This window comes from Phocoena sinus, chromosome 20 (genome assembly GCF_008692025.1).
Source record: "Phocoena sinus isolate mPhoSin1 chromosome 20, mPhoSin1.pri, whole genome shotgun sequence".
NCBI classification, from domain to species: Eukaryota; Metazoa; Chordata; class Mammalia; order Artiodactyla; family Phocoenidae; genus Phocoena; species Phocoena sinus.
This window is the reverse complement of record NC_045782.1, coordinates 29,557,030-29,584,343: the sequence shown is the minus strand read 5'-3', so window position 1 is coordinate 29,584,343 and position 27,314 is coordinate 29,557,030. Positions and strand designations below refer to the sequence as shown.

The following is a 27,314-nucleotide window of genomic DNA, read 5'->3' as shown; positions in this document are numbered from 1 at the left end:
CAACATAATACAAAGGTGATGAGGATAAATTCAGCTCAACTTGAGACAACTCTTCCTACCATAAATTGAACAGGATTTGTTTAATTTTCAACTCTTAGAAATAAAATCAGTAGCTATCACAGATAAGATCAAACAGTGTAACAACTGAGTAAACAGTATTACATCTATGTAAATCACAGCTTGTTAGATCTATATATCATTCTGACATCCTGAGTTTTAAAAAGCTACCCAAATCTAGAGCACAGAAAAGTAATTAAATCTAGAGGTACTGACAAGTAACTCATTCTACTGGAAAACACATCCTAAAAAAGATTAGTTTCTCTGTGGAAAGCTGGTTCTAGTTCTAACTAACAGTATTAGAAATAGAGCATATTAGCATTAATCCAATCATGGCAACTTCACTTTCATAACTATTTACCTTTGGTGCATTAGCAGCCACCTTTGCTGCCTCTGAGTAATTTCCCTGGGCAAAAAGAGCATTAAACTTCCGGGCAAAGAGTTCTTCAGCACCAGCCAAGTTGTTACGTACAGCCATTCTCAGGGCCAAATCAGGATTTTGTAGGACATTGGTGATATAAGGAATTATGTTTTCTTCTTCCACACATACTGAGAGAACCTGCAATTTGAGATCTAATGAATAGCTGCAATGTGTTCATGTGAGCATCAGTGAAACCAAATCCATTTAGAGTTGATGACTACTGAGTCACAAAGGTAATAAAACTGTGACAGCTGCTTTCTTATTGCCATTAAAAAAAAGAAAAAAGAAAAAAAAAAGAGGGCAGAAAAGACTAAAGGGTACTAAGCTATTTGTGGGTTCCTAAAATATGGCCATCTTATAATATAAATAACTCCCCACTTCATACTGTCCAAACTCTAACTGCTTTGCTACCATTCATTCATTCTTAACATGGTATGAGTTCACCTGGAAGAAGTTTAAGGTATATTCCTTCTAACTCTAGTATTTTTCAGTAATGTTAATTACATTTACATTCCCAGAGTCCAGATTATATACTCAATGAGGGGAGGACCACTGAATCCTCAGGCACCTTATATACCACAAGGTATACAGTAGGTACTTAATAAATGTGGCACCAGTGAAGAGGAACTTCTAATTGCTTCTTTTTGAAGAGCAATTATCTACCCTCAGTCCTCCTAATAAGTCACAGAACACTGCTTAAAAGCTGAATTCCTGTCAATTGCCAAAGAGAAAGGGAGCCCTTCATTATGCATCCATTCCTCTCCCCAGCACCAGAGCGGGTATACATCCCAGTAAACTACTTATATTACCCCCAACAGCAGTTCTCATACTATTACTTCTCATCTAAGTGTTTCTCAGTCACTATTCCACCTAAGGAAAGGGACTTATCTTTGTTTAATAGTATTATTAGCACCAGGCAGTGTTTAGCACAAAGTAAATGCTTAATATTTGTTAAATAAATGAGAACTCGATAACCAAACAGATAGGTAATATCGATTTGCCCGTTCTATTATTCCTTTTGAGGAAAGTGAAAAAATTTTAACCTCCGAAATTCTTTCATTTCTACAGATCTGACCCCCATCGCCAAAAGCTTAGGCCATCTTATATCTGCAATGTGTCACTCTACTCTGTATTAAGACACACCTTTTAAAAAAAGGAAGAATTACTTTCTTTATAGTCATTTGCATTCCACCCATCTTTAATTTAATACTTACCTCCTAGGAAAAATAAAGGAGATGAACAAACCCGCTTCTAACTATACTTTCTGTAGTCTTCCCCAAACACCAAACCAGTTTCATCTTTATCCTACTTTTAGACTGTACTAGCAGATTTCTAGAAACCAGTACTTAAGATCTACAGGGGACAAAGAAGGTTCCTGTACTTCTAAGAAGGTTCCTGTACCTTCTAAAGTACTCGGTTCTACCAAGATCAGAATGTAAGCTATATATTGGCAACAATGTCATCTTGATCACTTTTGATTTTTCAACCAACAGAAACCACACACTCATTCCTTCAGGGCATAGGTCCAGCTACAGTTGGTTGGCTCTGATCAAAAGAGTAAAGCCCTGAAGCCTAAAGGTTACTGTAAACATTCACCTTCTTATTCAAAGCAGCTGGCACAGAAAATTTGTGGGGGGAAGGGGAGGAAAACAATAAGTTCCCAGAACTAAAGTTATGAATATTAAATATATATGGTAAAATTATGCAAGATACTTTAGTTCAAATAATAGTCTCAAAAAAAACCCCAAAAAACAGTAGTCTCTGGCTTAACAAATTTATCATTATTAAATTATCACTAACCTAGTTCACCAAAAGACCCATTCATTCTTGATTTTTCCAAGAGAGACACATGCAACTGAATAGATGAACGCTACTAAATTTTTAAAGTAGCTTTTGTGGCAGACACTGACTGGTGTAGAAATACAATTAAACAAAGAAAAGCCCCTTTCCTAAGGGAGAATAGTGACTGAAACAACTGTAATTCATTGTGGTAAGTGCCATGAAGAGGGCTACCTAAGATCTGGGGACATAGAGCAGAAGCACCTAACCAGCTGTGGAATTGAGGGAGAGGATGCGTAAGTAGGGAAAGACTCTCTTTCTCTAGAGTATTTCTCTCTTCATATACATACCATTTTCTGGAAATTAACAGAATAAAGGAGAAAAAACCTATCTACTTCTTTTGCTTACCATCTAGGGAAAATACTAATTTGGAGGAAATCTAGTAAAAGGCAAGGCCAGTAACAGTACTGTTTTTGAAAATTTAACCATTTTTTTTTTTTAGGGAAAAAGATACTTCCTGGTATATTTTAAATTACATTAAAACACTAAAACACAGAAAAAGGATCACTTGTGTTAGATGGTATGAGGAGGTATGTCAAATGTGACAAATTCAAAACAGCTAATATACTCCCTAATTGGATAACTTTTCAAGTACCCTCACTGAACATATCAGAGCTACTGTAACATATCACCTTCCAACATTAAACATTTAGTAATAATTAAAGAGGTAGGGAAAAAGATGTAAGAAGAATTCTTTCCCTTGTAGTTGATAATCTGTCTTAGAGAGATCATAGGAAGAAAACCCCTATAAAAAGTATACAATCTCGGAATTCCCGATGGTCCAGTGGTTAGGACTTGGTGCTTTCACTGCTGGGGTCCGGCTTCAATCCCTGGACAGGTAACTAAGATCCCACAGGCCACAAGGTGCAGCCAAAAAAAAAAAGTACACAGTCTGTCAAATGTGACCCTACTAGTTTCTTTGCATGAAGAGTTACTTCTCTTGATAATAGAGACACACACAATTCTAGGTGGCTATACTGTATGCCAAATAGTTTCTCTCTCTGAGACAGTATTAAAGAGAGACTGTTATCATATGCTTCTGCATTTTTAGGTATATATTATTTTCTGACATCTAAAGTTACCATTTACTTTTTGAAAAAAGCTAACACTAATAAGTGCTATTTTATTTTATCACTTAATTTAATTTTCAAGGTTTCCTTACTTGTCCCTTTCTGTTTACTCCAATTATTCCAGCTGTGGCTTCATGAGGTGCAGTGACAAAGATTGTTTCTCCACTGATTCTATTCATGTAGATGCAGGTACCAGTCTCAAGATCATACAGGTGGATATAACCATACTTAGTAATCAAGAATACTACATCATGCTTTTCACTGATCTGTATAAAGAAAATCAACAGTTCAGTAAAATGATGAATCTATAAACAGAAAATTTAGTCCAATTCCATTTTAGAGATGGGGAAATTCTAGAACTCTGACAACAGGCTTACATGAAAAATTAAAAGCTAGTATTTATGGCTTCCTCATTTTTACAGCAGATTCAAATATGGGATATCCCAAGCTCTTACATAAAACACAAGAATATTAATAAATTGTATAAGATAAAAGAGGAAAACATCATATTGAACAACCTGGAATAACCCAATTTATATATTACATTAAAGAAAGAGTATTACTTTACAAAGTTTCACTAACAAACTATTTTTGAGTAAAGGTACCACTTAAATTATATTGACTATCAGTTGTAGTTTTTGAATTGTGTTAAGAGGAGAGATTTTAAGTTCATTTGTTTTGCTTAAAATACCTGCATTGCAACAGGAAAGTCATTTTGTGCTTCTGGAGGAAAGAAAACATCCACTGCCTTCTTTGGAAAGGGTTGGTTCCCTGTAGGTGGTGTGCCAACTTCAATGATATGTAACTGTTCAAAAGAAAATAAAACTTATGATCAAATGCTAAAAGGACCATAGCAGCTTTATTTGTAGCCCCAAACTAAAAACAACCAAAATGTCCTACGATAGGTGAACATTAAACTACATGGTACAACCATACCATGGAACTCCTCAGTAATAAAATGAACGTTCACGGACACTATGCCCTGTGGGAACACACAAAAAAAGGCACTCTCAGAAGATCACATACTATATGATTCTATTTACATAGCATTCTTTTTTTTGCGGTACGCGGGCCTCTCACTGCTGTGGCCTCTCCCACCGCGGAGCACAGGCTCCGGACGCGCAGGCCCAGAGGCCATGGCTCACGGGCCCAGCCGCTCCACGGCACGCAGGATCCTTCCGGACCAGGGCACGAACCCACGTCCCCTGCACTGGCAGGTGGACTCTCAACCACTACGCCACCAGGGAAGCCCTACATAGCATTCTTGAAGAGACAAAATTCTAGTAATGGAGAGTATTAGTGATTTTCAGGAGTTAAAGATGGTGAGGGAGAGGTAAGTGGTTGTGACTGTAAAGGGGTAGCAAGAGGGAAATCTTTGTGGTGACGGAATAGTATGTACCTTGAATCTATTCATGATAAAATGACACAATTATACAATTGAACCAATGTCAACTTCTGGTTTATCTACTGTACTACATCGCTATGTAACCTTTGGGGTAAACTAGGTAAAGGGCATGGGATTTCTCTGTACTGTCTTTGCAGCTTCCTATGAATAATATGTATTATTTCAAGATAAAAATTTTAAAAAGTCGGTTGAATAGCTCAATCACACCTCAATCTACTTTAAATTAAGAATGGTGAAACAATATCCACAAAAGGGCTTTTGATTATAATTTAGTTTTTCCAAATAGAAATCTAACTTAAGTTGTTAAATTCTTCTCTGCCCACACCTACTCTAAAGTATGCACTTTAGGTAAGGATGCACTTAAGCTGGCTGAGTTGTCGCTCTAATCACATACACCTCACAAATTTGGATGAGAACATTCTGATTTTAAATGTCCGACGCTTCATATCAGTGAGCGAGGCAAGAGAAAGCAAATAATGTCAATGAAAGAGTATTATATATTTTGCTTAGTCATGTCAGGAATGGACTAAAACAATACCGTTTCCAAGATATATAACCACATGAAAGTTATTAGGGTGGTCTCATCCTTAACTAGGATGACTAGCCATCCAGCTTAAAGGCTACTGATTACCATATTTTAGGCAATCTCTGTCTTGATTTTTAAAAACTACTTAGCATGGAAAAATATTAAGACTTCAGAGATTCTGCTATGGCAATGAGAAAAGCAGTCAAACTGAGTTTCCAGGGGCAGCAGTGCTAACTGTGGCATCCAGCAGTTCAATCATAGCAGCAGTAGGTCCGCAGAGTTCTGTGTCAGGACTTTTGGCTGCTGCCCATTCTCCTTTATTCCTCCTAATTTTCCAAGCTTGGTTCTTAACCCTCCTAGCTATTGAAAACTATCCATTATCCTTTCATTCAACTTTTTATGCTCTAATCAACCACCCCGTTTCTGTTGTCTGAAACTAAGACCCTTACAAAGTACTTCAATTTGTCCAGGTGATTTCAATGTATAGTCAGCGTTGAGAAGCTCTGATTTAGGCGATGGTACTGAAATTGTGGTCCACATTCTATCTAGTCACCTAGAGCATTTCAAATGCACATGATGAGCTCCACTTACTGAACCAGACTCTCTAGATGGAAGGCACACAAATGTACATTTTAGCCACCCTAGTGATTCTTATGCACAGTAAAGTTGAAAAACATCAAATTAAGGCCTTTGGTAAAGGCAATGAAAATAAAGTCTTACTATAAACAGCTGATACAAATAAGTTGTTAAAGAACATTCATTTTGGACAAGTATCACTAGAAACAGAATTTAAACAAATTAAGTCACCACAAATCTGAATGTTAAAAACAAATTAGCAAGAAAGGGAGAAGACTATTTTGAAATTAGGTAACAAATTAATTAGTAACAGAAAGACAAAAAAGATAAGTTCTCACTAAAACAATTTCCAAAGGCAAAACTTACCTTCCCTCCAGCTTGACCCCGTACTGCAAAACAAAATAACGTCGATTCTTCTGCATTTCCTTCCATCTTAAACTGTGCGAAGCTAGCCGCATGTCCTTCAATGGGTTGAGACACTTTCCTATCTACAGAATATAACTGCATAGCTCCTACCACACGATTTTGCTACAAAAGATCAAGCAGAATAAAGTTTGGGGACCCAATAACTCCCAGATTCAACAACTACTGAAATAACTAGAATGCTTGACAAGAATTTACAATTCCTTGTTAGTCTCTCAATATAGATTTGATACCTCTTAATTTAAAATTTAGCTGCAAACACTCTCTTATTAAAGCGTTAACATGAATGTTTAAAATGTGCCTCATACACAACCATCTCTTTACACTATCTTTAAAAAAAGATATAGGAGTGCTCATTTTGCAGTAAATATCCACAATAAATTCCAAATCATTTATACAGGAACTCATTATCCACTCAACCTGCAAATAAGACCTAAAAACACCTTGGTAAGAGTACTCTGAACTGTATGTTAGTATAAAAGCATTAAGCCAGCAACCTCTATTTCCTAAAAACAAAAAAAAAGGAAGGAAAAAAAACAGTCTTCCAAAATAAATCAGATTTGCAAAGACAAACTAATTTCAAAATAAACTGCATTCTGAGCCCATTAATTCTCTAAAACCTTTTCTTTATTAAAAACTAGAAAAATGTTACCTGTGCAGATATGCCAGTCAGAAGTAACCACTTTTGCTTTGCATCAGTACGATAATTGATAATCTGGCACCCTGCAAGGCTAGAATGGCGATCAAACATTTTCACCGGCTGAGACTCTCCTTCCATACTCCAATGATAAACTGCATTATCCGTAACAAGAGCAACCGTATTCAAAGAGATCCATTTCCAGAAGGTGACATCATCGGTCATGGTATGGGCCTTCATTTTACTTTTCATTTCAATGTTAAATATCTGAAGAGTTTTCCCAGCTAAAAACAAAATTAAGAATTATGAATCACTAAGAAAGCAAAGTTCAGGATAAATTAATTTCTAGCTAGACTAGACTCTCTCTGCAGCAAAATCTGTAACCTCCAAACAAAATGGTTCTATCATGAGACTAATAACCAACTATAGAAGTCACACTGACAGACTAGCAACCATTGAAGAGATAGCTGAAACTGGGTAGTCTACACCTAACTGTGACGCAAAAACTCTATCACCTCTAATCAAGACATTTTAAACAGACAGTATGACTTCCAGAGAATTCTAAATCTCAACTAAAAATGAGTCTAAAGAACAGCTCACTTAACAATAGAAAACAAGTTGTAATCTTCATGCTTAATTAAGAATGCTTACCCATAAAGTGAGTTAGTGGTAGGTACACAGAACAAAGCAAATCTGATTCAAGCACATGGGGAAAATGTCTACTTTTTAAAAGGCAGCCGTCCGCGCCCCACCACCCCCACCCCCACCATTCAACTAAATCTCGTGGAAACTTCTCTTTGGAAGAGGATATACTTCAACTCTACCTTGTACCACTAGCATATAAGAGAAGTGCATGCTACGTTTAGTTGGTTTAAGATACAAAGGGAAGGTAGGGGTGCTGGAGAAAAGGAGAGGGAGACAAAGGAGGACAGTTTCAGATGTTAATATACTAGAGATAAGAACAAAATTCAAACTTCATCCAATTAAGACAGCAAACATTTAGTAAAAGAAGGATGAAATTTGCCTTGAATGTTAACAGTTCACTGAGTCAGATGCAAAGGTTTGTACTTATAACTTGAAATCCATCACAGTCCGGAAAGTGATTTGGTTTAAATGACTAGAGGTCAAAAGCCCACGGCTGACACTAGGCTATCTAATTCAGATTAGTCCTTGGAGACTAAGGAAAACTCCATTACTGAGCCATAGAGAATCTGGCTCCTGAAGAACAAAAATTATAGTATGGGGGTGAGAGTGGGGGTGGAGAGAGGGATGGGACGGGACACAAAACATACAGCTTTGTACCACGACCCTTCCTAATTACTACATGGGTAAAAGCTTCTTCCATAAAACGAAGAATGTTATTCCCATCCCACACAATATGTAAACCACAACCAGACTTGAACAATTGTGAGAGTTATAGTCCTGTTTATAAAAAGAAACCAAGAGATTTGAAACTGGATTCAGAGGGAAGCAGTATTTGGGAATGACATACTTTCCTCTGCTGTCTTCCCCAACCCCTAGTTAATTATACATTTTATTCTTTACATGAAAGGGGTTGGTGGGGAGTTTCGGGAGGAGGGCAGGGATGACAGCTTAACTCTGTAATGTAGACATACAGGCACAAATCATTTCAATTTATTCTTTTTATAGAACAGGACAATAACTAATACAATCTAATTTAAGATAACTCACCATCTGCACACATAAGAAAGCATTAAGAAATGTGATAAAATAACAATAACATTAAAAATAGCAAAGAATTTTGAGAAAATTAAAACGATGGCCTTTTAATAGAGGTGTGAGAGCTGCTAAGCAGTTGAATTTAAATTCTTTAAGGAGGCTGAAGGGAGCTTAATACCTTAAAGTATAATATGTATTGTTTAATGGAAGCAAATAATAGATCATTGCCACAAAACAAGTATCCCAGGTAAAAGCTGGACCATCTTTCCTTGAGATGAGATCAACTCCTATCTTGGATATGTAATGGAGACTTATTTGAATATGCTTGCCCCCCGACCCTCAGCCAACCAATTTAATCTCCAACCAGAGTTACTACTAAATACAAAGTATAAATCATCTGGGAAAAAAATGTATTTAAAAGTCTATTTAAATACTTCAGCACCTCTAACAAGTCACCCACAAATTTATCAAGAAATTACTAGGAATCTGAACTCTTCCTGCTACAACCGAGAAGAAAAACGACAAAGCAAAAAATAGGCAATTAAATGTGCCTTTCAGATTCAGCCAGTTTGTTACCTAGCCCTCTTAAAAAGCCGTTTTAAACGGTCAATTTCACTCAGTCTATAGTTCAAAGGCAAAAAATTAACATAGACTCCTAGAGAGTATGAGGTTCTCTGAACTCTGTTTAGATTGACAGGCTGTACAGTTCCCTGTTGTGACAATTAAAAAGTTAGTCTGAATAAACTCTAACACCGTTGATTCCAAAAATTTAATACCCACCTATACACACACACACTTTTAAAAATGAGTGTAAACTCAAGCCATTTTTAGAACTTGATAGTCTAAATGAAACACAAGCCTGAAGCATAAAAAAGGCACAGCATGAAGAGCAAGTTTATCATCACAACAAACTTCTGCAATGTTTAGGTGCTAATATTAGTAACGTATATTTTATTCCAGAATATGAATCACTAATTTCTTATGTCTTCTGTATATGGAGTTATGTTTTCAGTACAATCTTATCACACTGTAGGTATAAAATTTAAATTCATTTAATCTAAAACTTAAAATTTTCCAAGTAGATCTTATGAGTAGAAAGTAAGACATCTCACAGAAATATGCCTAGTAAGTCATGAAAGTAGTTAAAAATCAAATACAGTAACAGCTTTAACTTTGCAGATCTATTTAACCAAATTTAATCAATATACTAAAAAAATAGATCCTAATTATTGTATTTGAATAAATTATACATGGAAAAGAGTTTTAAGAAAAAAAACCCCACGATCTTTTTATACCTTTTAGTGCAATTACTTTGCTGGCTGGATTCATGATGGCGCTGTCTGCTGAAATTGGTCTTCGAATTGGATTACTTGGGTCATTCATATCAATAATTACCACCTGGGCCTGCTCTCCTACTTTCTCTCTAATGCAGATGAATTTGTCTGACTCCATAGTCAGGGTACTGAAGCCGATGTTTGCTGGGTTTATACCCAGGTTTTGGAGCTGAGGGAAAAAAACAAAAAATATTAATAAATCGTATTACAAAGCGAATTAGAAAGACTTGATATTCATGTATTGTTATCATTACAAATCCTCACTTAACCATTATTGCTTCAAGGTCAACAGTGACAACTCCATTGATTCAAGTGAGACAATTACTATAATGGACCTTCTCTCTTCCAACAAATATGGCATTCAATTGTTTTGTTATAACCTTGTAGTTGTAACTTGAGATGTATAACCCTCTGTTTACAACTAAGAGGCAGAATAAATAGATATAAAGATAAAGGAAAGAGCTACATCTGAGAGCTAGCCTTTTTGGGTTAAGGGGCCTGAGGTAATCAATGCTTCTTGGTTTAAGATCTTTGAACTATTGCATCTGTTCTCTCTAATGCCCTTTAGCAATCAGTAGTTACTTGTTCATATGCATTGGACCTCAGGAATCTGAAAATTAAATTACAGCATAAAATGAGAGATTTAAAAATTTCACAGGGTTCTTGGTCTAAAGGAACTTGGATTAGCCAGAGCAGACAAACAATACTTTGCAAAAAGTGCCAAAACCAAGATAGGAAAGAGAGAGCCTGTCAAAGGAGGCCTACAGGCAAGGGAATGAACGTGAACGCTCAACAGAAGGAAGAACAAATGCTAAGGCCTAGAGATACAAAAGTGTGGTCTGCTAAGGGAACTGTAAGTACTTTTGTAACATTGGGAACATAGACTATGAAAGGCTTTCAGAGTAGAGAATTAAGGTTATAAACACAAGCAAGGGCTAGACTGATAAGCTAAATGTACCCCAGTAAGAATCCTGAATTTATTCTATAGGTAAAGGAAGCTACTTAAGGATTTTAACAAGGAAAATAATGGAATCAGATTTGCTTTGTGTACTCAGAAGCTATTAAAGTATTTGCTAAGCGAATATATAGGACCTAAAGACAGCAGGTCTTTGAAAACTAGTTAAGTGTATTAAGAACAAAAGGCACTTGTTAAAAGAAGACTTCTACCAGAGTGGGTCATTTCTCTGAGTGACTAAATGTAGTATAATAGACTAAGTACCACTCAAAGGCTATCTGAAGGCTTTCTTAGCTTTGACCAGCCTAGGGTTTTTTGTTTTTTTCCTTTCCTCCAATAGATAACAAATTCACATAGAACAAAATCAAACAAAAATTTAAAAGCGCAGGAAGCAAAAAAAAAAAAAATCAAGTCTCCCTCCTGCCTTTGTTCCCCAGATAGCCTATTTCCCTTCCCAGAGACCATCACTGTCACTACTCTCTTGTGGACTGGCTGAGCCAAATTAAATGTATTTAACTTAAATTCTTTTGTCAAACTCTTCTGCCAATAGTGCTTAACTATAACCAGACCAGGATCTCAAAAAGATATAACATAAGATTAAGAGACTAGGGGCTTCCCTGGTGGCGCAGTGGTTGAGAGTCCGCCTGCCGATGCGGGGGACACGGGTTCGTGCCCTGGTGCGGGAAGATCCCACGTGCCGCGGAGCGGCTGGGACCGTGCGCCACAGCTGCTGAGTCTGCTCTCTGGAGCCCGCAGGCCACAACTGCTGAGGCCCGTGCGCCTGGAGCACGTGCTCCGCAACAAGAGAGGCCACTGTGGTGAGACGCCCGCGCACCGCAATGAGGAGTGGCCCCCGCTCGCCACAGCTGGAGAGAGCCCGCGCGCAGCAACGAAGACCCAGCGCAGCCATAAATACATAAATAAATAAATATATAAAAAAAAAAAAAAGATTAAGAGACTACATTTTACTTTCACTTCCCTCTTATACCTCAATGACTGCAGGCACAACCAATTAGGAAGTATAGTTACAGTAACTTAATCACTGAATACCAGGGCAAGGAGACAAGCAATTGTCTAACTATTACCACAAACATGGTAATAAAGTAGAAGATTAACTAGTTGTACAAGCTCAAGTATCTGCTGCAGTGCAAGGCAAATACACAAGCTGTGAGATATGTAACTTATACATGAGTTTGGTTACAACAAAACTTTATGAATTATCAATTTTAATTTCTTCCTAACTTTTAGTGACTTTTAGTTTCAGAACTAATGAAGGAAGATAAATATAAGTGGTCCTCAACAATATATGAAGACACTGTGTGTGGGCTTAAAGGAAGCCTTGTACAAACCAAACTGTTCGTCTAATTTCACGTGAGGTGGGTACATGCGTTTTTGAGTAGACCAGTCCTCAGACTCTTAAGCTTAATTGATAGTTACCTTTCCAATAATTAAAAAAATATTCCAGTAGATCCTAGAGCTCCCAGAACTATATATGTAAAAGCAACAAGTTATCTTCTAGACTACTCTGTAAAATAAAAATTCTATGCTTCTAAGTCACTACCAAGCATTCACCTAAGGCGATTGAGTCCCAACTGTCACAGCTTAAATCCTACAATGTCTGAGAAAGTAAAAACAAATAGTGTTAGTCAAACAGTAAAATTAAAAGTAAAACAAGGATGCAAACCACAAACACTACTAATTGAACCCATAAATGATTCTAATAGATTCCTTTTCACCCCTCCACATAAGAGGCAGGTACAAGACAACTGTAAGAGAAGAAAACACTATTAGAAAAGGCAGCAAAGAGGAGGAAAAAAGGTAAGTCAAGAAATATGTGTTTCTTATTCCCAGCTAGATCTCCAGATAAATGCAGCAAGAAAGGCACATGTTGTCAAAATTTAGCACTGACCTTCAGCCTCAGAGCTGTTTTATTTGCAGAAAAGGCAAAGATCTGGTTCAAAGCGGGTGGGGTTCCTGTACTCCTCACAATTTAGGTTATCCTTATTTTCTTTTCTCATTAAACACATTCTACCAAGAAAGCTATACATATATTTTTTTTAATCTTCTCTATCAAGAATGTACTCCATGTGAAACAAACATACACCCTTTATTTAAAAAACAAAATTAAACAAGAGGTAGATGGCAAATTCTCACCAATCCACATATTTAAACATTTTAAGGAGCCTTCTTAAGTAATGCCCATTTATACAACTAAATAGGAAACTTCTCCTTCCTTAAAAGCCTATCCCAGTTGTTAGGATAAGTGACAGAACTTCAAGTGACCTATTCCTATCAGTTAACAGAAAGTTACATTTGCTCCCTTCTCTTCAAATAATGTCAGTAAGAATTTTTCCTTACTGGTGATACTTTTCAGTGAGAATGCCCAGAACACTCACCAATTCTTCCCATATTTTCCTAGAATATGTTCAAAAGGAAAACATCCCAGAACAGTCATAGGACAGGTCACCATCATTAATCACAATTCTGGGTTAGGTGCACTCTTAAAATAGGATCATATAAAAGGGTTACCATACTAGATAACTGTGTCTAGCAATATTCATACAGATTAAAACTTTAAAATACAACATAGGGAATTCCCTGGTGGTCCAGAGGTTAGGACTCCGTACTTCCACTGATGGAGGCCCGGGTTTGATCCCTGGTCAGGGAACTAGGATCCCGCAAGCCACTCAGCGCAGACAAGAAAAGCCAAAAAACACCGTAATGTTTTTAAACAGATTTCATTTTCAAAACAGCACATACTAGCCATAAGATATTCTAGTCAATCATAAAGGTCTGACGGTGTATGAGCTATCTACCACAGAAACTGAATTACAGACTGTAGAAGAAACCTCTAATAAATTCAGAGACCGTATAAGCATCTCCAAACTTGCAGCTATTTACAGAAAATATACAACAATATCAGAATTCTGGCCACATTTTTTATCCTCTCAATTGGCAAAGTGTTGCTACTGTTGAAGATGGGGACATTCTATTTTGAGATATACTTGGAAGTTTCTATAATAAAGTGGTGTTTTTTAAACTTCAAAGAACTTTTATTTTGCTGTTATAAAATAAGAATATGGAGTCAATAAACTTAGGCCCAAGAAAAGGGATTACTTTTTTTGAATAGTTATTACATGTACATGGCAAATAATTCATACTATACAAAAAGGTATATACACTATGAAAAGTCACCCACTCCACGTTTCCAGTAATACCTCTCTCCCCCTAGCAATTAGAGATACTTTTCCATCTTGGATATCCTATGCACACATGAAAGTATGTATTTCCATTCTCCCTTTAAAAAAAAACACTAATGGCACATGCACAAAAGCACACAAACTACCAACTGCTCCCCCTTTAAAGAAAGCCACCCAAACTGTGTAATTTGTTTAGTTTCCAGGCTAGATTTTGGACACTGGTCTGTAAGTGGCAATACTGTAGGACTTGACACGTAAGTCTAGTTCAGATTCCAAAAAATAAGTTCAGTTGTCCATCCCTCAGTATCCACTGGGGATTGGTTTCAGGACCCCTCGCAGACACCAAAAATCCACAGATGCTGGAAAGTCCTTCATATGGATGGGAAACCACAGATATGGAGGGGAGGGCTGACTGTAAATATTAATAGATTTACTGTTAATCAGCACACCCAAAACTCTGGAGTGCCCTGCAATTACATTTTACAAACGATAAAAAAATAATTCCTTTACCCTCTGCTCCCCTCCTCACCCCAATTTGGATTAACATGCCAAGAGAAAAAAGTGAGACACTGCATTCTTAGTTTTGAAGCGAAAAATAGTATTTCAGATTCCCCATAACCTAGAGAACACAGAGGGTTTCTTCATTCAAGTAGACAATTACTGTACAACTGTATAACTCTGATTATAAACTACAAGTGCTATCCAGAATTAGTTCTGTGGATTCCTCATAAGAGCCAAAATGTCTGGGTTTAGCCCTAGTTTTGCCACATAAATGATCATGGGCAAATCAATTACCTCTGTATATCCATTTCCTCACCTGAAACATGTGAGATGATAGTACATATCCCACAATTGTGAGGATTTAATGTGAAGTGCTTTCAGAGCAGTGCCTTACACCTAATAAAACTTCAATAGATACTATTAGTACATATAACACATCAGTACTTAGGCCAGCTCAAGGTAAGCTTTTTTTGTATTTGCATTTTATCTGCTTAATACAGCTGTCCTAGAAGTTGGCTGAAATTCTGGGTGTGAATTTCTTCTGATTACTGATAAAAGATTACTGGTCTCTGGGTGCTTAACTTATTAGACACTGAATTTTTGTTTGTTTTTTCTTTCAAGAAAAGGAAATTACTTTTTAAAATTTCCAATTCTTCTCTTTAATTTGCCTAACTAAATTTAGGTAGAGGGACTTCCCTGGCGGTCCAGTAGTTAAGACTTCGCCTTCCAATGCAGGGCATGCAGGTTCAATTTCTGGTCGGGGAGCTAAGATCCCCACATGCCTCACAGCCAAAAACACCAAAGCATAAAACAGAAGCAGGGGCTAACCTGGTGGCGCAGTGGTTAAGAATCCGCCTGCCAATGCAGGAGACATGGGTTCGAGCCTTGGTCCAGGCAGATCCCACATGCCACAGAGCAACTAAGCCTGTGCACCACAACTACTGGAGCCCGCGTGCCTTGAGCCCGTGCTCCCAACAAGAGAAGCCACCAAAATGAGAAGCCCGCGCACCGCAACGAAGAGTAGCCCCGGCTCGCCGCAACTAGAGAAAGCCTGCGTGCAGCAACGAAGACCCAACGCAGCCAAAAATAAAATAAATAAAATAAAATAAATTTATATTAAAAAAGCAATATTGTAACAAATTCAATAAAGACTTAAAAAAAATTTTTAAATAGAGATCAGAATCTTCAAAATCACATAACATGGAATCATGTAACATATTCATGCTAAGTAACCCTATTTTATTTCAATTCTTATTTTTAGGGGCACTATGGAACAGTATTGCTAAGGCTTTCTAACAAACTTGGCAAATATGTCTCCTACACGTTTGTTTAGGGAGCAAGCCGGGAAAGCTAATGCAACTAAAGGCATGTGGTCAGTATCATAAAAAATTTTTTACTGTAAAGAGCTCAAGGCTAAGAAATAGAAGGTGAAATGGAAAGCAGGCTCAGCGTTTCTCCCCTTAGTGTGCAGAAGAGTTGAAACTACCTGGTTCAGAGACATACACTGCCTCTTTCTCTCCCTTCTACCAAATCTTTCCAAAACCAAAATTTCCCAACTTTTCCTAATCTGCCCATGCCCCACAATTTCAGATCCATTTATCAAACTAAACCTTAAGCTCCTCAAATAAAAGAACTTTCTTAAAGAATGAAAGCCTCTCCCATCTCTTCTTTTCAATATGCCTAAAATTCTGGAGGCCTAAATATTCTTACACAGAAGGACAACATTCCTTTACTATATGTATACTGCTAATTACTTTTCAGGACAATTATAGATTAAAAGAGATTTATGAAACCCAGGAGTCCAACACTAATATAATAAATATAAAAGGAAAAGTTGTTTCTTGGAGAAGAAAGCTAACTTAAAAATGGTGAAAGACAGCAGAAACTAACACAACATTGTAAAGCAACTATACCCTAATTTTAAAAAAAAATGGTGAAAGACCAATGGAATTCTTTAAAAGTCAGTATTCTGCAGTCAACACAATAATTGATTTGGGCAAGGATCATCAATGGATATTAAATTAATGGATGAAATTTTGAGGAGTAACACATATTTACAAAGTATCAAAATATCTCCCGGGCTTCCCTGGTGGCGCCGTGGTTGAGGGTCCGCCTGCCGATGCAGGGGACATGGGTTCGTGCCCCAGTCCAGGAAGATCCCACATGCCGCGGAGTGGCTGGGCCCGTGAGCCATGGCCGCTGAGACTGCGTATCCGGAACCTGTGCTCCGCAACGGGAGAGGCCACAACAGTGAGAGGCCCGCGTACCGCAAAAAAAAAAAAATCTCCCCACAAGATATTACAAAGGGAAAAAAAGATTTATAGTGAAGAAACCTGTTATACATAACCTTCACCAAATGATGAGAAAGTTAATGTAACTAGCAATGGGTCAAAGTGACAGCATGTGATTCCCAGTGAGATGCGTTACAAAGAACACATCACTCCTGTAGTATTCTTGCCAAAAGTATATGACCTATCAGATAAACACAAATTGAGGAACATGCCACAAAATAAATGATCTGTACTCTTTAAAAATATCTACGGGGCTTCCCTGGTGGCGCAGTGGTTGAGAGTCCGCCTGCTGATACAGGGGACACGGGTTCGTGCCCCGGTCCGGGAAGATCCCACATGCCGCCGAGTGGCTGGGCCAGTGAGCCACAGCCGCTGAGCCTGCGCGTCCGGAGCCTATGCTCCGCAACAGAAGAGGCACAACAGTGAGAGGCCCGCGTACCATAAAAAAAAAAAAAAAATCTACGTCTTGAAATACAAATAACTAAAGAAACTGGACAACTCAATGCAATTCATGATCATGAGTTTTCTTTTGATATAAAGAACATTATTGGAACAACTGATGAAATCTGAATAAAGCCCGAGATAACAGTATTCTGTTAAAGTCAATTTCTTCACCTCGATTACTGCAGTATGGCTATAGAAGACCATTTTGTTATTCTAATTAAATACACACTAGGACTTCCCTGGTGGCGCAGTGGTTGAGAGTCCGCCTGCCGATGCAGGGGACACAGGTTCATGCCCCCGGCCGGGAAGATCCCACAAGCCGCGGAGCGGCTGGGCCCGTGAGCCATGGCCGCTGAGCCTGTGCGTCCGGAGCCTGTGCTCCGCAACGGCAGAGGCCACAACAGTGAGAGGCCCGCATACCGCAAAAAAAAAAAAACAAAGAAAACCCAAAAAAACCCCACTAAAGTATGCAGTGGCAAAGAGACATCACATCATCAAACAGTTCAGTAAAAAATGTACGTAGAGAGGCTAAAGAGGATAAGTCAAATGTAGTAAAAAATGATAAGCACTGACACATCTGGGTAAAGTGTACAAAGAATCTTTGTACCATTCTTTAAACTTTTCCGTAAACCTCAAACTCTGTATGAATAAAACGTTTCTTACAAGTAACTTAAGAGTCGCAACTGAAAGCAACATGTAGATCTTGCTTGGATCCTGCTTTAAACAAACCAAATAACATTTGGGGCCAATCTGAATTCGGACTGGTTTTTAGGTACTGAGGAACTGTTAACTATTAGGATGCTATAATGATATCGTGATTGTAAGAAAATGTCCTTACCTTCTAAAGATGCATGCTGGAATATTTATAAAATGTCATAATAGCCTGAATTTTAAAAAATGTTTAATTAAAACAAAAAAGCAAATACAGCAAAATATTATTAAAAATCTAGATGATTGGGTATATGCTCTTCCCAGTATTATGAAACCTTGCAATTCTTTTTTTTTAAGTTTTAAAAGAGGGATGAATCTCTGCTCTTATAGGTTACAGAACTTGAAAATTAAATTGCAATTGTAGGGATTAGACTTTTATTAGGCAATTTACCTGTAGGGCAGGAAGGAAGAACACAACTTCAAAAGGTAAAGATGAAAATCAAACCATTCAAAGAGTGACATAATTCCAGAGAAAGAGTTCATGCTCTGTAAAGGAGCTGTATAATGTCTACCCTATCAGAACTGAGAGGTTTGCTACACTGTCCAGTATGGCAGCCACTGGTCCATGCAGCTATTTAATTTTGTTCAGTAAATAAAATTTAAAATTCAGTTCCTCATTCACATCAATCTCATTTCAAGTACTCAACTACCACATGTGACTACTGTATTGGAAGGCACAGAATATAGAACATTTCCATCATTGCACAGTTCTACTGGAGAGCACTGTTTTCAGAAGTTGTTCTTGGGAATCCGACAAGGAGAAAGGGAGAACTTCTTTTACATTAAACTCTGGTAAAATATAAAGGATAGTTGGCAAAGAAACAGTTTCATCTTATATAAGGATTTCTGACAAGGGGAAGCAGGGAAAACTAGAACTTTCAGGTTTCAAAGTCCAGATATCTGTGGGAGGCTTTGGGGAAAAAAAATCTACAAAGTTCAATGGTAGCACAAGAAAGAGCCCAAGGAAAAGCCCACCTAAGTCTCGGTGCCTCTTTCAAGAAATCACTAAACATTCAAATAGCTAAGGCCCAAGTTATAAGGGACTGAGAAGTACTGAGAAGGTACAGATAATAATAATATGTAATTCCTTCAGAGAACATGAGAAAAGAAAGGCCCATCTCTGCGCCTGAGAAACTACCACTGCCTCAGTTTCTAAGATGCTCATCAATATCATAAAGCTTTTGGGTAAAGAGTATACAACTGTAAGATGAATCCCCAATTTCAACAATGTTAACTGTGAAAGAGATTGTTTTAAAATTCAATATGGTAAAAAAAAATTGTTTTAAATTCAGCAGTATTAGATTCAGAAATCTAAGTTACATACTCATCAGTTTTTAATGCTTTAAGCTTTGTTTTTTCTTGTCTTGGTTTTGAAACTGTACTTGATTTACTTGTACATGTGGCAAACAGAAAAGAGAAAGTGTCCATCCCTGTTTGAGGGGGAGCAAGGCATGCCTAGGTGCTGCACAAAAGGTTTAAGTGATTTAACATACAGCAAGCACTTAGAACACAGTGGGGGCACATAAGCACTCTATTTTAGGGATTTCTATCCTTTTACAGTTATTTAGCTCTGGGACTATGGTATCATCACAACTATTCTAAAACTGATTGGGTCTGATGTCATGCTACTAACATTACATAGTCAAATCCAGGGAAACCCAGCTTGCTTTTTTCAAAATTCTTGTTACTAAAGACAGCTAGCAAAGCCTTCTTATATCAAGGAATCAGGAAACCCACTGATGGTGAGTCAGCATCTTAGTAGACTACATTAGTGATCAAACTATGAAAATATTGTTAAAGGAACTGAATGGACTCTCTCTCTCTCTCTATATATATATATATATGTGTGTATGTATATATTTAATCCAATAGTATACATGTATTAAAAAGGGTAGAGGGACTTCCCTGGTGGTCCAGTGGTTGGGACTCCAAGCTTCCACTGTGGGGGGTGCGGGTTCGATCCATGGTCGGGGAACTAGGATCCTGCAGGCTACATTGTGCAGCCAAAAGTTAAAATAATAAAATAAAAAGGGTAGAAAATTCTGACATATGACAATTCAACCAAGGAAAACCAGACTACTTTTTCAATGCCCAATTCTCTGACTGGCTAAAGATGATACTCTCCATCAGCACAACGTCTGTCTCAGCAATCAATCACAGTTGTGTCTGTGCCTACAAATATCACATAATTAAAGGAGTAATAAGTTTGCTTTGAGCTTACTAATTTCAACCAGCGCTTATTACATGTGATCAGATAGGAACACTCATTGGAAATAGGCTTCTTTATAAGCACACCCGGTAAGTATGCTTCCTAATGAATGACTAGTAGACTCAGAACAGAACTCATTTACCAGCTGAAAATCAAAATACATTAAAATTTGTGTTTATGGGGCTTCCCTGGTGGTGCAGTGGTTGAGAGTCCGCCTGCTGATGCAGGGAACACGGGTTCGTGCCCCAGTCCGGGAAGATCCCACATGCCGTGGAGCGGAGCGGCTGGACCCGTGAGCCATGGCCGCTGAGCCTGCGCGTCTGGAGCCTGTGCTCCGTAACGGGAGAGGCCACAGCAGTGGGAGGCCCGCGTAACGCAAAAAAAAAAGAAAATTTGTGTTTATGACAGCATTATTAAGGATTATGTTTCACAATTAGTGCTTGGCTTTACACTTTCCAGTTCCTTCCTCCTTGTTTCATCTGAATTGTTAGAATGTAAAGGAAGCATGTACAGCTACTGTATTTCAGGCAAGGACATTTTGTGCTGTGCTCTATGTATAATCCTATTTCAGTTACCTTTTCTGTAAATGAATCTTGTATCTTGAAAAAGACTTAAGTGTTACTGCTACAGAGTTAAGAGGTCAACACTTTTCGAGTCCTGCTGATACTTGGATGTCACCCAATACAGATATTTTTAGGTGCTTGAAGATGTGGTTAACTTCCTATCCCAAGGATTTCACTCAGCATAACTTCCTTTAAAAGTTCCAAAACATCCTCTACCTTCACTAGTATTAATCACAGTGAAGAAAATGCTGACAACAGTAACTTCATTGAGCCCTTCCAGGAAACTAGCAGAATGTCAAATAAAAACTGCAGTTTCTGTCTTCTACAGGAAATAAATAAAAATGCTGAAAGTACAGTATTCCTTTAATTCTTTCATCAACAGTATACCAGCCATTGTTTTCTATGCGCTCCACACATTTTAAGCAACAAATAAAAATGCCCTTGTGGACCCCACACTTAAACATACAGATTTATTTCTACTCCATGTTGTTTGAGGCAATCATTCTCAGGAGAATTTTTTTTTTTTTTTTTTGCGGTACGCGGGCCTCTCACTGTTGTGGCCTCTCCCGTTGTGGAGCACAGGCTCCGGATGCGCAGGCTCAGCGGCCATGGCTCACGGGCCTAGCCGCTCCGCGGCATGTGGGATCTTCCCGGACCGGGGCACGAACCCGTGTCCCCTGCATCGGCAGGTAGACTCTCAACCACTGCGCCACCAGGGAAGCCCAGGAGAATTTTTTTACTCTGGTCACTCCATATTGTTAAGTAATACATTCAGGAAGGAACCACAGTTGGAGACAGGAACTATAAGACTACTAGCTTTGGTAAACTATCAAGAGACTCAAAGAATTTTTCCTACTTGTAGCCAACTACTAACTGGAAAATTAAAAAACCTTTAAATGTAACTCGTTCTTTAAAAATAATAATCCAATAATTTGATGAAATATCACATATCAATTCTGACCAAGCTGCAGGGAAATACAGGGAAGTTTTTACAGCCCAAACCTTGCAGATAGGTATGACACCCCAAGGTTATGCCCTTTCCTGTATAAATGCCATTCAGCTGGCACATAACAACTGAATGCTACCCAAGCTATGACTGGTTATGGAAATGCAATCTAAAGCAGGACACACGATTTAAGGGAGGGCAGAGCTACAAAGATTGGGAGAGAACACATGGAAGTAAAAAACACCAAATAGGGTATTCATTTTCCCAAGTAGACTATTCCCTGGTCATCCAAAAAAGCTTTTGATAGCTGCTGGAGAGAATGTGGAAATATTGCAACTCTCATATACTGCTGATGGGGATGTAAAGTGGTGTAGCTGCTGTGGAAAAAGTTGGGCAGTCCCTCAAAAAGTTAAAATATAGTTACCATATGACCCAACAATTCCACTCCTCGGTATATATCCAAAAGAACTAAAAATAGGTATTCAAACAAAAACCTGTAATGTTCGCAGCAGCACTATTCACGATACCCAACAGGTGGAAAGAATCCAAATGTTCATGGATCAATGAAAGGACAAATAAAATGTGGTATATCCATTCAATGGAGTATTATTCAGCCATAAATGAATAAAGTACTGATACATACTACATGGATAAACCTCAAACAGTATGCTTAGTGAAGGAAATTAGACAACAAAAGGTCACACATTGTATGATTCCATTTATAGGAACAGATAAATTCATAGAGACAGAAAGTATATTAGTGGTTGCTGGGGGATGGGAGGAGGGAGGAAGAAGACTGCTTAATGGATATGGAGTTTCCTTTTGGGGTAATGAAATGTTTTAGAACTAGATACAGGTGATGGTTGCAAAACACTGTGAACTTACTAAATACCACTATATTGTTCACTTTAAAATGGTTAATTTTAGATATGCTTAATATATAATTCATGTAGTCATTTGACAGTTTATATAGACATTTAAAATTATAAAATAACTCGGAAATGTTTCTCTACTCTTCATATTTCAGAAACCATTTTAAACTCTTCATGCGCATTTTTTACATCAGTGTCTTCATTAGCAGTGCAAAGTCATCTGCATTCCATCAAAGTGCTTTTTAAAAATTCATTATGGTACCATCATGGGAAATTTACAACATGCCTCAAATTTCTATTTCTGTATTAGGAGAGGTGTTTTTACACTTGTTTTTGGATTACAGTCTCCAGAAACACCTCCCTAATGGACTGGTTTATGAGTGAAATTTAAAATGTTTGCTTACAACATACAACAGTTGTAATTGTGAAGCCATACAGAGAGGAATAATTATTAGGTGTGTTAAATTTACCTCTTACCAACCCAGCTGATTTCAAGTCCATGGTAGCCTTCCCTGAAGAGTGTTGTAGTATTCAATTCAAACAGAAGCAACTGTAAAGGACTCAGTAATAGACACTTGATAAGACTTTTAATATAAGGAAACTCTTTCCTGTGGAATATTTTATGGTTAAAAAAAGACACCTGCCTTAGATTTGCATAGTTCAATAGGAAAGAATGTGAAGTACTGTAGAGTTGGGAAAGAGATGGATTTTGTAAACCATGTTCTCCCTATAGGTTTATTTCCCTAATTATTAATCCTCAAATAATGAGATCTACCCAAAGTTAGTTTTTTGCCAAGCTGAACATATGTGGATAGTCTTTGGCTTCCCTCTGTCCACTTTAGTGGTTTTTAAGTCCTCTTTCTCAGATGAGCAGCTAGTCAGAAATAGATGAAGGCAACTCTCAACCCAATTCTCATTTTTCATCTACCATGATTCCCAGTTTCAACAGACGGGGGTCATTAAACACTGCAATCACCTTCCCTACTTCAGAAATGGACTGGATGTAGAAAATGAGAAGGAGAGAGTCTGGTGTAACTCTAAGATCGTGTCTTCAATAACTGGATAAATGGGTAATTTTTTCCTTGAGCATAGCATATATGTTCAACTCAACTGGATAAAGACAGACTCCCCTCCAGCATAGGGGCTAAGGATTAATATCTGTATGGGCTAAGTATCATGATATAAATACAACCACATACTATAGGCTAACTTTACAACTGCCAGAAAGTATTGTTTTAAATATAATAAAAGAGGAAGTTGAGAAAAGCTAAAAAGATAAGAGCTCGGATTAAACATATGAAACATTTTCCACAACGGTATATTGCAGAATTTAAAATTTTTAACGTGACCATATGGTTTTAATGGACCCAGTTCCTATTCTTTCAAAAATAAGCTTTAAAATCTGCCGTACTTCAGGGGACTTCCCTGGTGGTCCAGCAGTTAAAACTCCGCGCTTCCAGTGCAGGGGGCACAGGTTCGATCCTGGTTAGGGAACTAAGATCCCACATGCTGCATGCCGCGGCCAAATAAATAAATAATAAAATCTGCTATACTTCAGAACTTAAAGAAAAGTCCTTACTTACCCAATGATTCAGAAAAGGAAGTACCAGTATTACTGGCAGTTCTGTCTCCAAAGCACAATCCTACAAATGTGTAACCATATTCCCCTCTACGGTTATGCTATTCAAACTGAGCAAGCATGTTCTACTCCCACTTTTCCCATCCTCCCTCCCCAAGCACAACAGTCTTCCTTGAGTTCTATTCACATTTTACATTAGAATAAACACAAAAACATAAATAATACAGTAAAATAGAAAGCAGAAGTTTCCTGCTTTCACAAGTGGCTTCAGGCTGGAACATATTCACTCTCTTGTTACTAAGGAAAAGTCTAAGAGAAATTTGAGAAGTTTAGCCTTATGACAGGGATATAGATAATCTTGGTTATTACAAGTTAACCTGATTCCAATCATTCTGCACAATTTTTTAGTGGGAACTTGGATTAAAGCCCTTTAAAAAACATCATCTCAATAACCATTTAAGGCATAAGAAAATCCAGGTGTTGGTTCACTGGCCCCTAATTTTCTCATAAAAACTACTGACCTAAAAACATACTAGTAGAATGTATACATCAAAGAACACCACAGCATACATACAAATTATACAGATCATTCACCAAATGAGGCAATGTGCCACAATGAAAGAAGAGCAAATATTACCACCCACTCACTAGCTGTGTGACTCTACAGGTTAACTGCTATGAACTTCAGTTTCCCCATCTGCAAAATAAGGCTAACCCTACCTACCTGAAGGGATGTTCTTGCCAATCAAATGAGATCATGAACATAAAAGATTTAGCAGAGGTCTTGGCACACAGTAGGTGCTCAAATAGCTATAATGGTCAATTTATTCTGATCTTGTAGATTTCAGGACAATTAGGATTTGATGAGTAGTTATTCCCTCTGAACTAGGATAAACTATCATAAATTATGTAAACTATCTTAAATTATGTCTTTCATAACACAAAAGAAGAGACACAAAAATCTGAGTCTGACAGATGGGTTTTGCATAATACATTCAGATCCAAGCCTCCTGCCACCCCCTGAGTTAAGAGCATTAGCCTCAGGCACTTGGCCAAGTAACAGTGGGGGAAAAAAAGAAAAGATACCCAAGAACTGGAAACTTTGCTACGGCTTAGAATTTGATTTTATGAAATAGCTTTAGCATGGATATGTAAATTTTAAAAAACAGCCTTGTTCTAATATGAAGGACTAAAATATCAGCTATGAACTCACTTCCTATCTGAGAACATACACTTCTGCACTACCATCTTATAGGACATATAAATACTAACAAAGGCCTGACTGGCATTCCAGGTGGGTAATTTATCAGATGTGGTTTATCAGGAGTCTGACCAAGGAACACTAATTAAAGATGTACCAATGGCACATGTGAGCACTCATGGGCTATTATAAAAGATTAATTAAAATTTTTTCTTCCTTTTGAGCAGTTTCAGAGCAGAATCAATTTTGTGTCATATGAATATTTGTATTAAATCCTGCACAATATCAAACATTCAATAACATCCATGGTTACAATTATGTGTGGACAGTCTCTGCCAACTAATCAATGCAAGCACAAATGCAAGCTGCAGTCAGTTTTGTTCACCACTTTGTCCCGAGTGTAACATGATTGTTGATATATAGTAAATATTCAAATCTCAGGTGAGTACCAAATATTTATAAACCATAAAAATCTAGGTCTTAAATCTGCAAAATAAAATGTTGTCACTGGTTAAGAGATAGATACCTGAATAGAATATACTGGACAAAAATTATATAGCCAACAATTAATACCCTTCAAATGCTACACCAAGTACTTTCACATACATGATCTCAGACCTTCATGGTAACTTTGTGAGGTAGTACACATATTTTACAGAGAAAAAGGAGCAAGAGGTTAGTCTTAACCTGCCTTCTCCAATACTGTAGCGACATTTCACAAGCCACATGTGGTTCTGAGAACTTCAAATGTGGCTACTCTGACTGAATTTTCAAGTTTAAGTTAATTAAAATTAAATAGTAATTCAAGTTTAAGTTAATTAAAATTAAATAGTAACTGATAATCGAGTCAATTATGGAAAACTTATGTTTGGAACAACCTACATATGCAAACCTGCTTTTTCAACTGTAAATTTTATGAAAGCTAAATACAGGTCAAATATATCCAATGAAAATAGGGTCTGAATTGAGATGTGCTCTAAGTGTAAAATACACAGCAGATTTTGAAAATTCAGTACCCCCCAAAAAGGAATGTAAAATATCTCATCTGAAAAGTTTATACTCATTGCATGGTGAAATTATAACATTTGGAGTACACTGAGTTAAATGAGACATTAATTTCACCTGTTTTTTACTTTTAATCTGGCCACTGGAAAATGTAAAATTACAGATGTGGCTCATATTTTTCTACTGGATGGAACTGGTCTCAACAACCTCCAAACCCCTGATCTGTCTACTATACGGCATCATTAACCACATGTTAAACCAGAAGAGAAGTCACCTTCTCAGAGAAAAGTCCAACAGATTAAAAAGCACACTAGGATACTAATAACTTCTCCTCTTAAGGTCAATCATTGTTTTTCTTCAAAATATTTAGTGTCAGAAGACCTAGGTTCAAATCCCACTCTGACAGGTTCCCTTGGGCACTAGTTTGAGTCTCACTTTCTCCTACTGTTCAAGAAGGATATCTGGGGGAATTAGGCAAAGACGTGGAAGCACCCAGCCACATTCATAGGACACAACAGACTCTCACAAGAAAGTCTGCTGCTCCTTCCATTCACTAGTCACTGTTCATCATCACTTCCCAAAAGAGACAATATTCAACCAACACTTTCTATTAGTGAATGTTTTAATTTTAGGTAACAAAATGTTCTAAACATATAAATATAGGTGGCCAGATAAATCTTCACTCTTAAAAAGCACACCAGAATGGCCTGTAATTGCGCAGTCCCATGTTGTAGTCAAAAGCTTCATGTAGCTATTTACATTTACATTAATTGAAAATAAATAAAAGTAAAAATTTAGTCCCTCAGTCACAATAACCACATTTCAAGTGCTCAATATGCCTATGTAGCTAGTATAAATTTTCATCATGG

General features: G+C 37.5%; 1 protein-coding gene across 8 annotated transcripts in view; it reads right to left on the bottom strand.

Annotated features, from left to right (window-relative positions):
* The window catches only part of CLTC (clathrin heavy chain), a 62,292-nt gene that overhangs the window by 30,939 nt on the left and 4,039 nt on the right, over positions 1 to 27,314 (bottom strand). For all 8 annotated transcript variants that reach the window (XM_032616596.1, XM_032616595.1, XM_032616601.1 and 5 more), the window contains 6 exons: positions 9,930 to 10,137; positions 6,970 to 7,238; positions 6,261 to 6,422; positions 4,079 to 4,192; positions 3,480 to 3,653; positions 419 to 616 (listed from right to left, as the gene is read on the bottom strand). In XM_032616596.1, the coding sequence (XP_032472487.1) occupies positions 419 to 616; positions 3,480 to 3,653; positions 4,079 to 4,192; positions 6,261 to 6,422; positions 6,970 to 7,238; positions 9,930 to 10,137 (1,125 nt within the window). The remainder of the gene's footprint in view (positions 1 to 418; positions 617 to 3,479; positions 3,654 to 4,078; positions 4,193 to 6,260; positions 6,423 to 6,969; positions 7,239 to 9,929; positions 10,138 to 27,314) is intronic.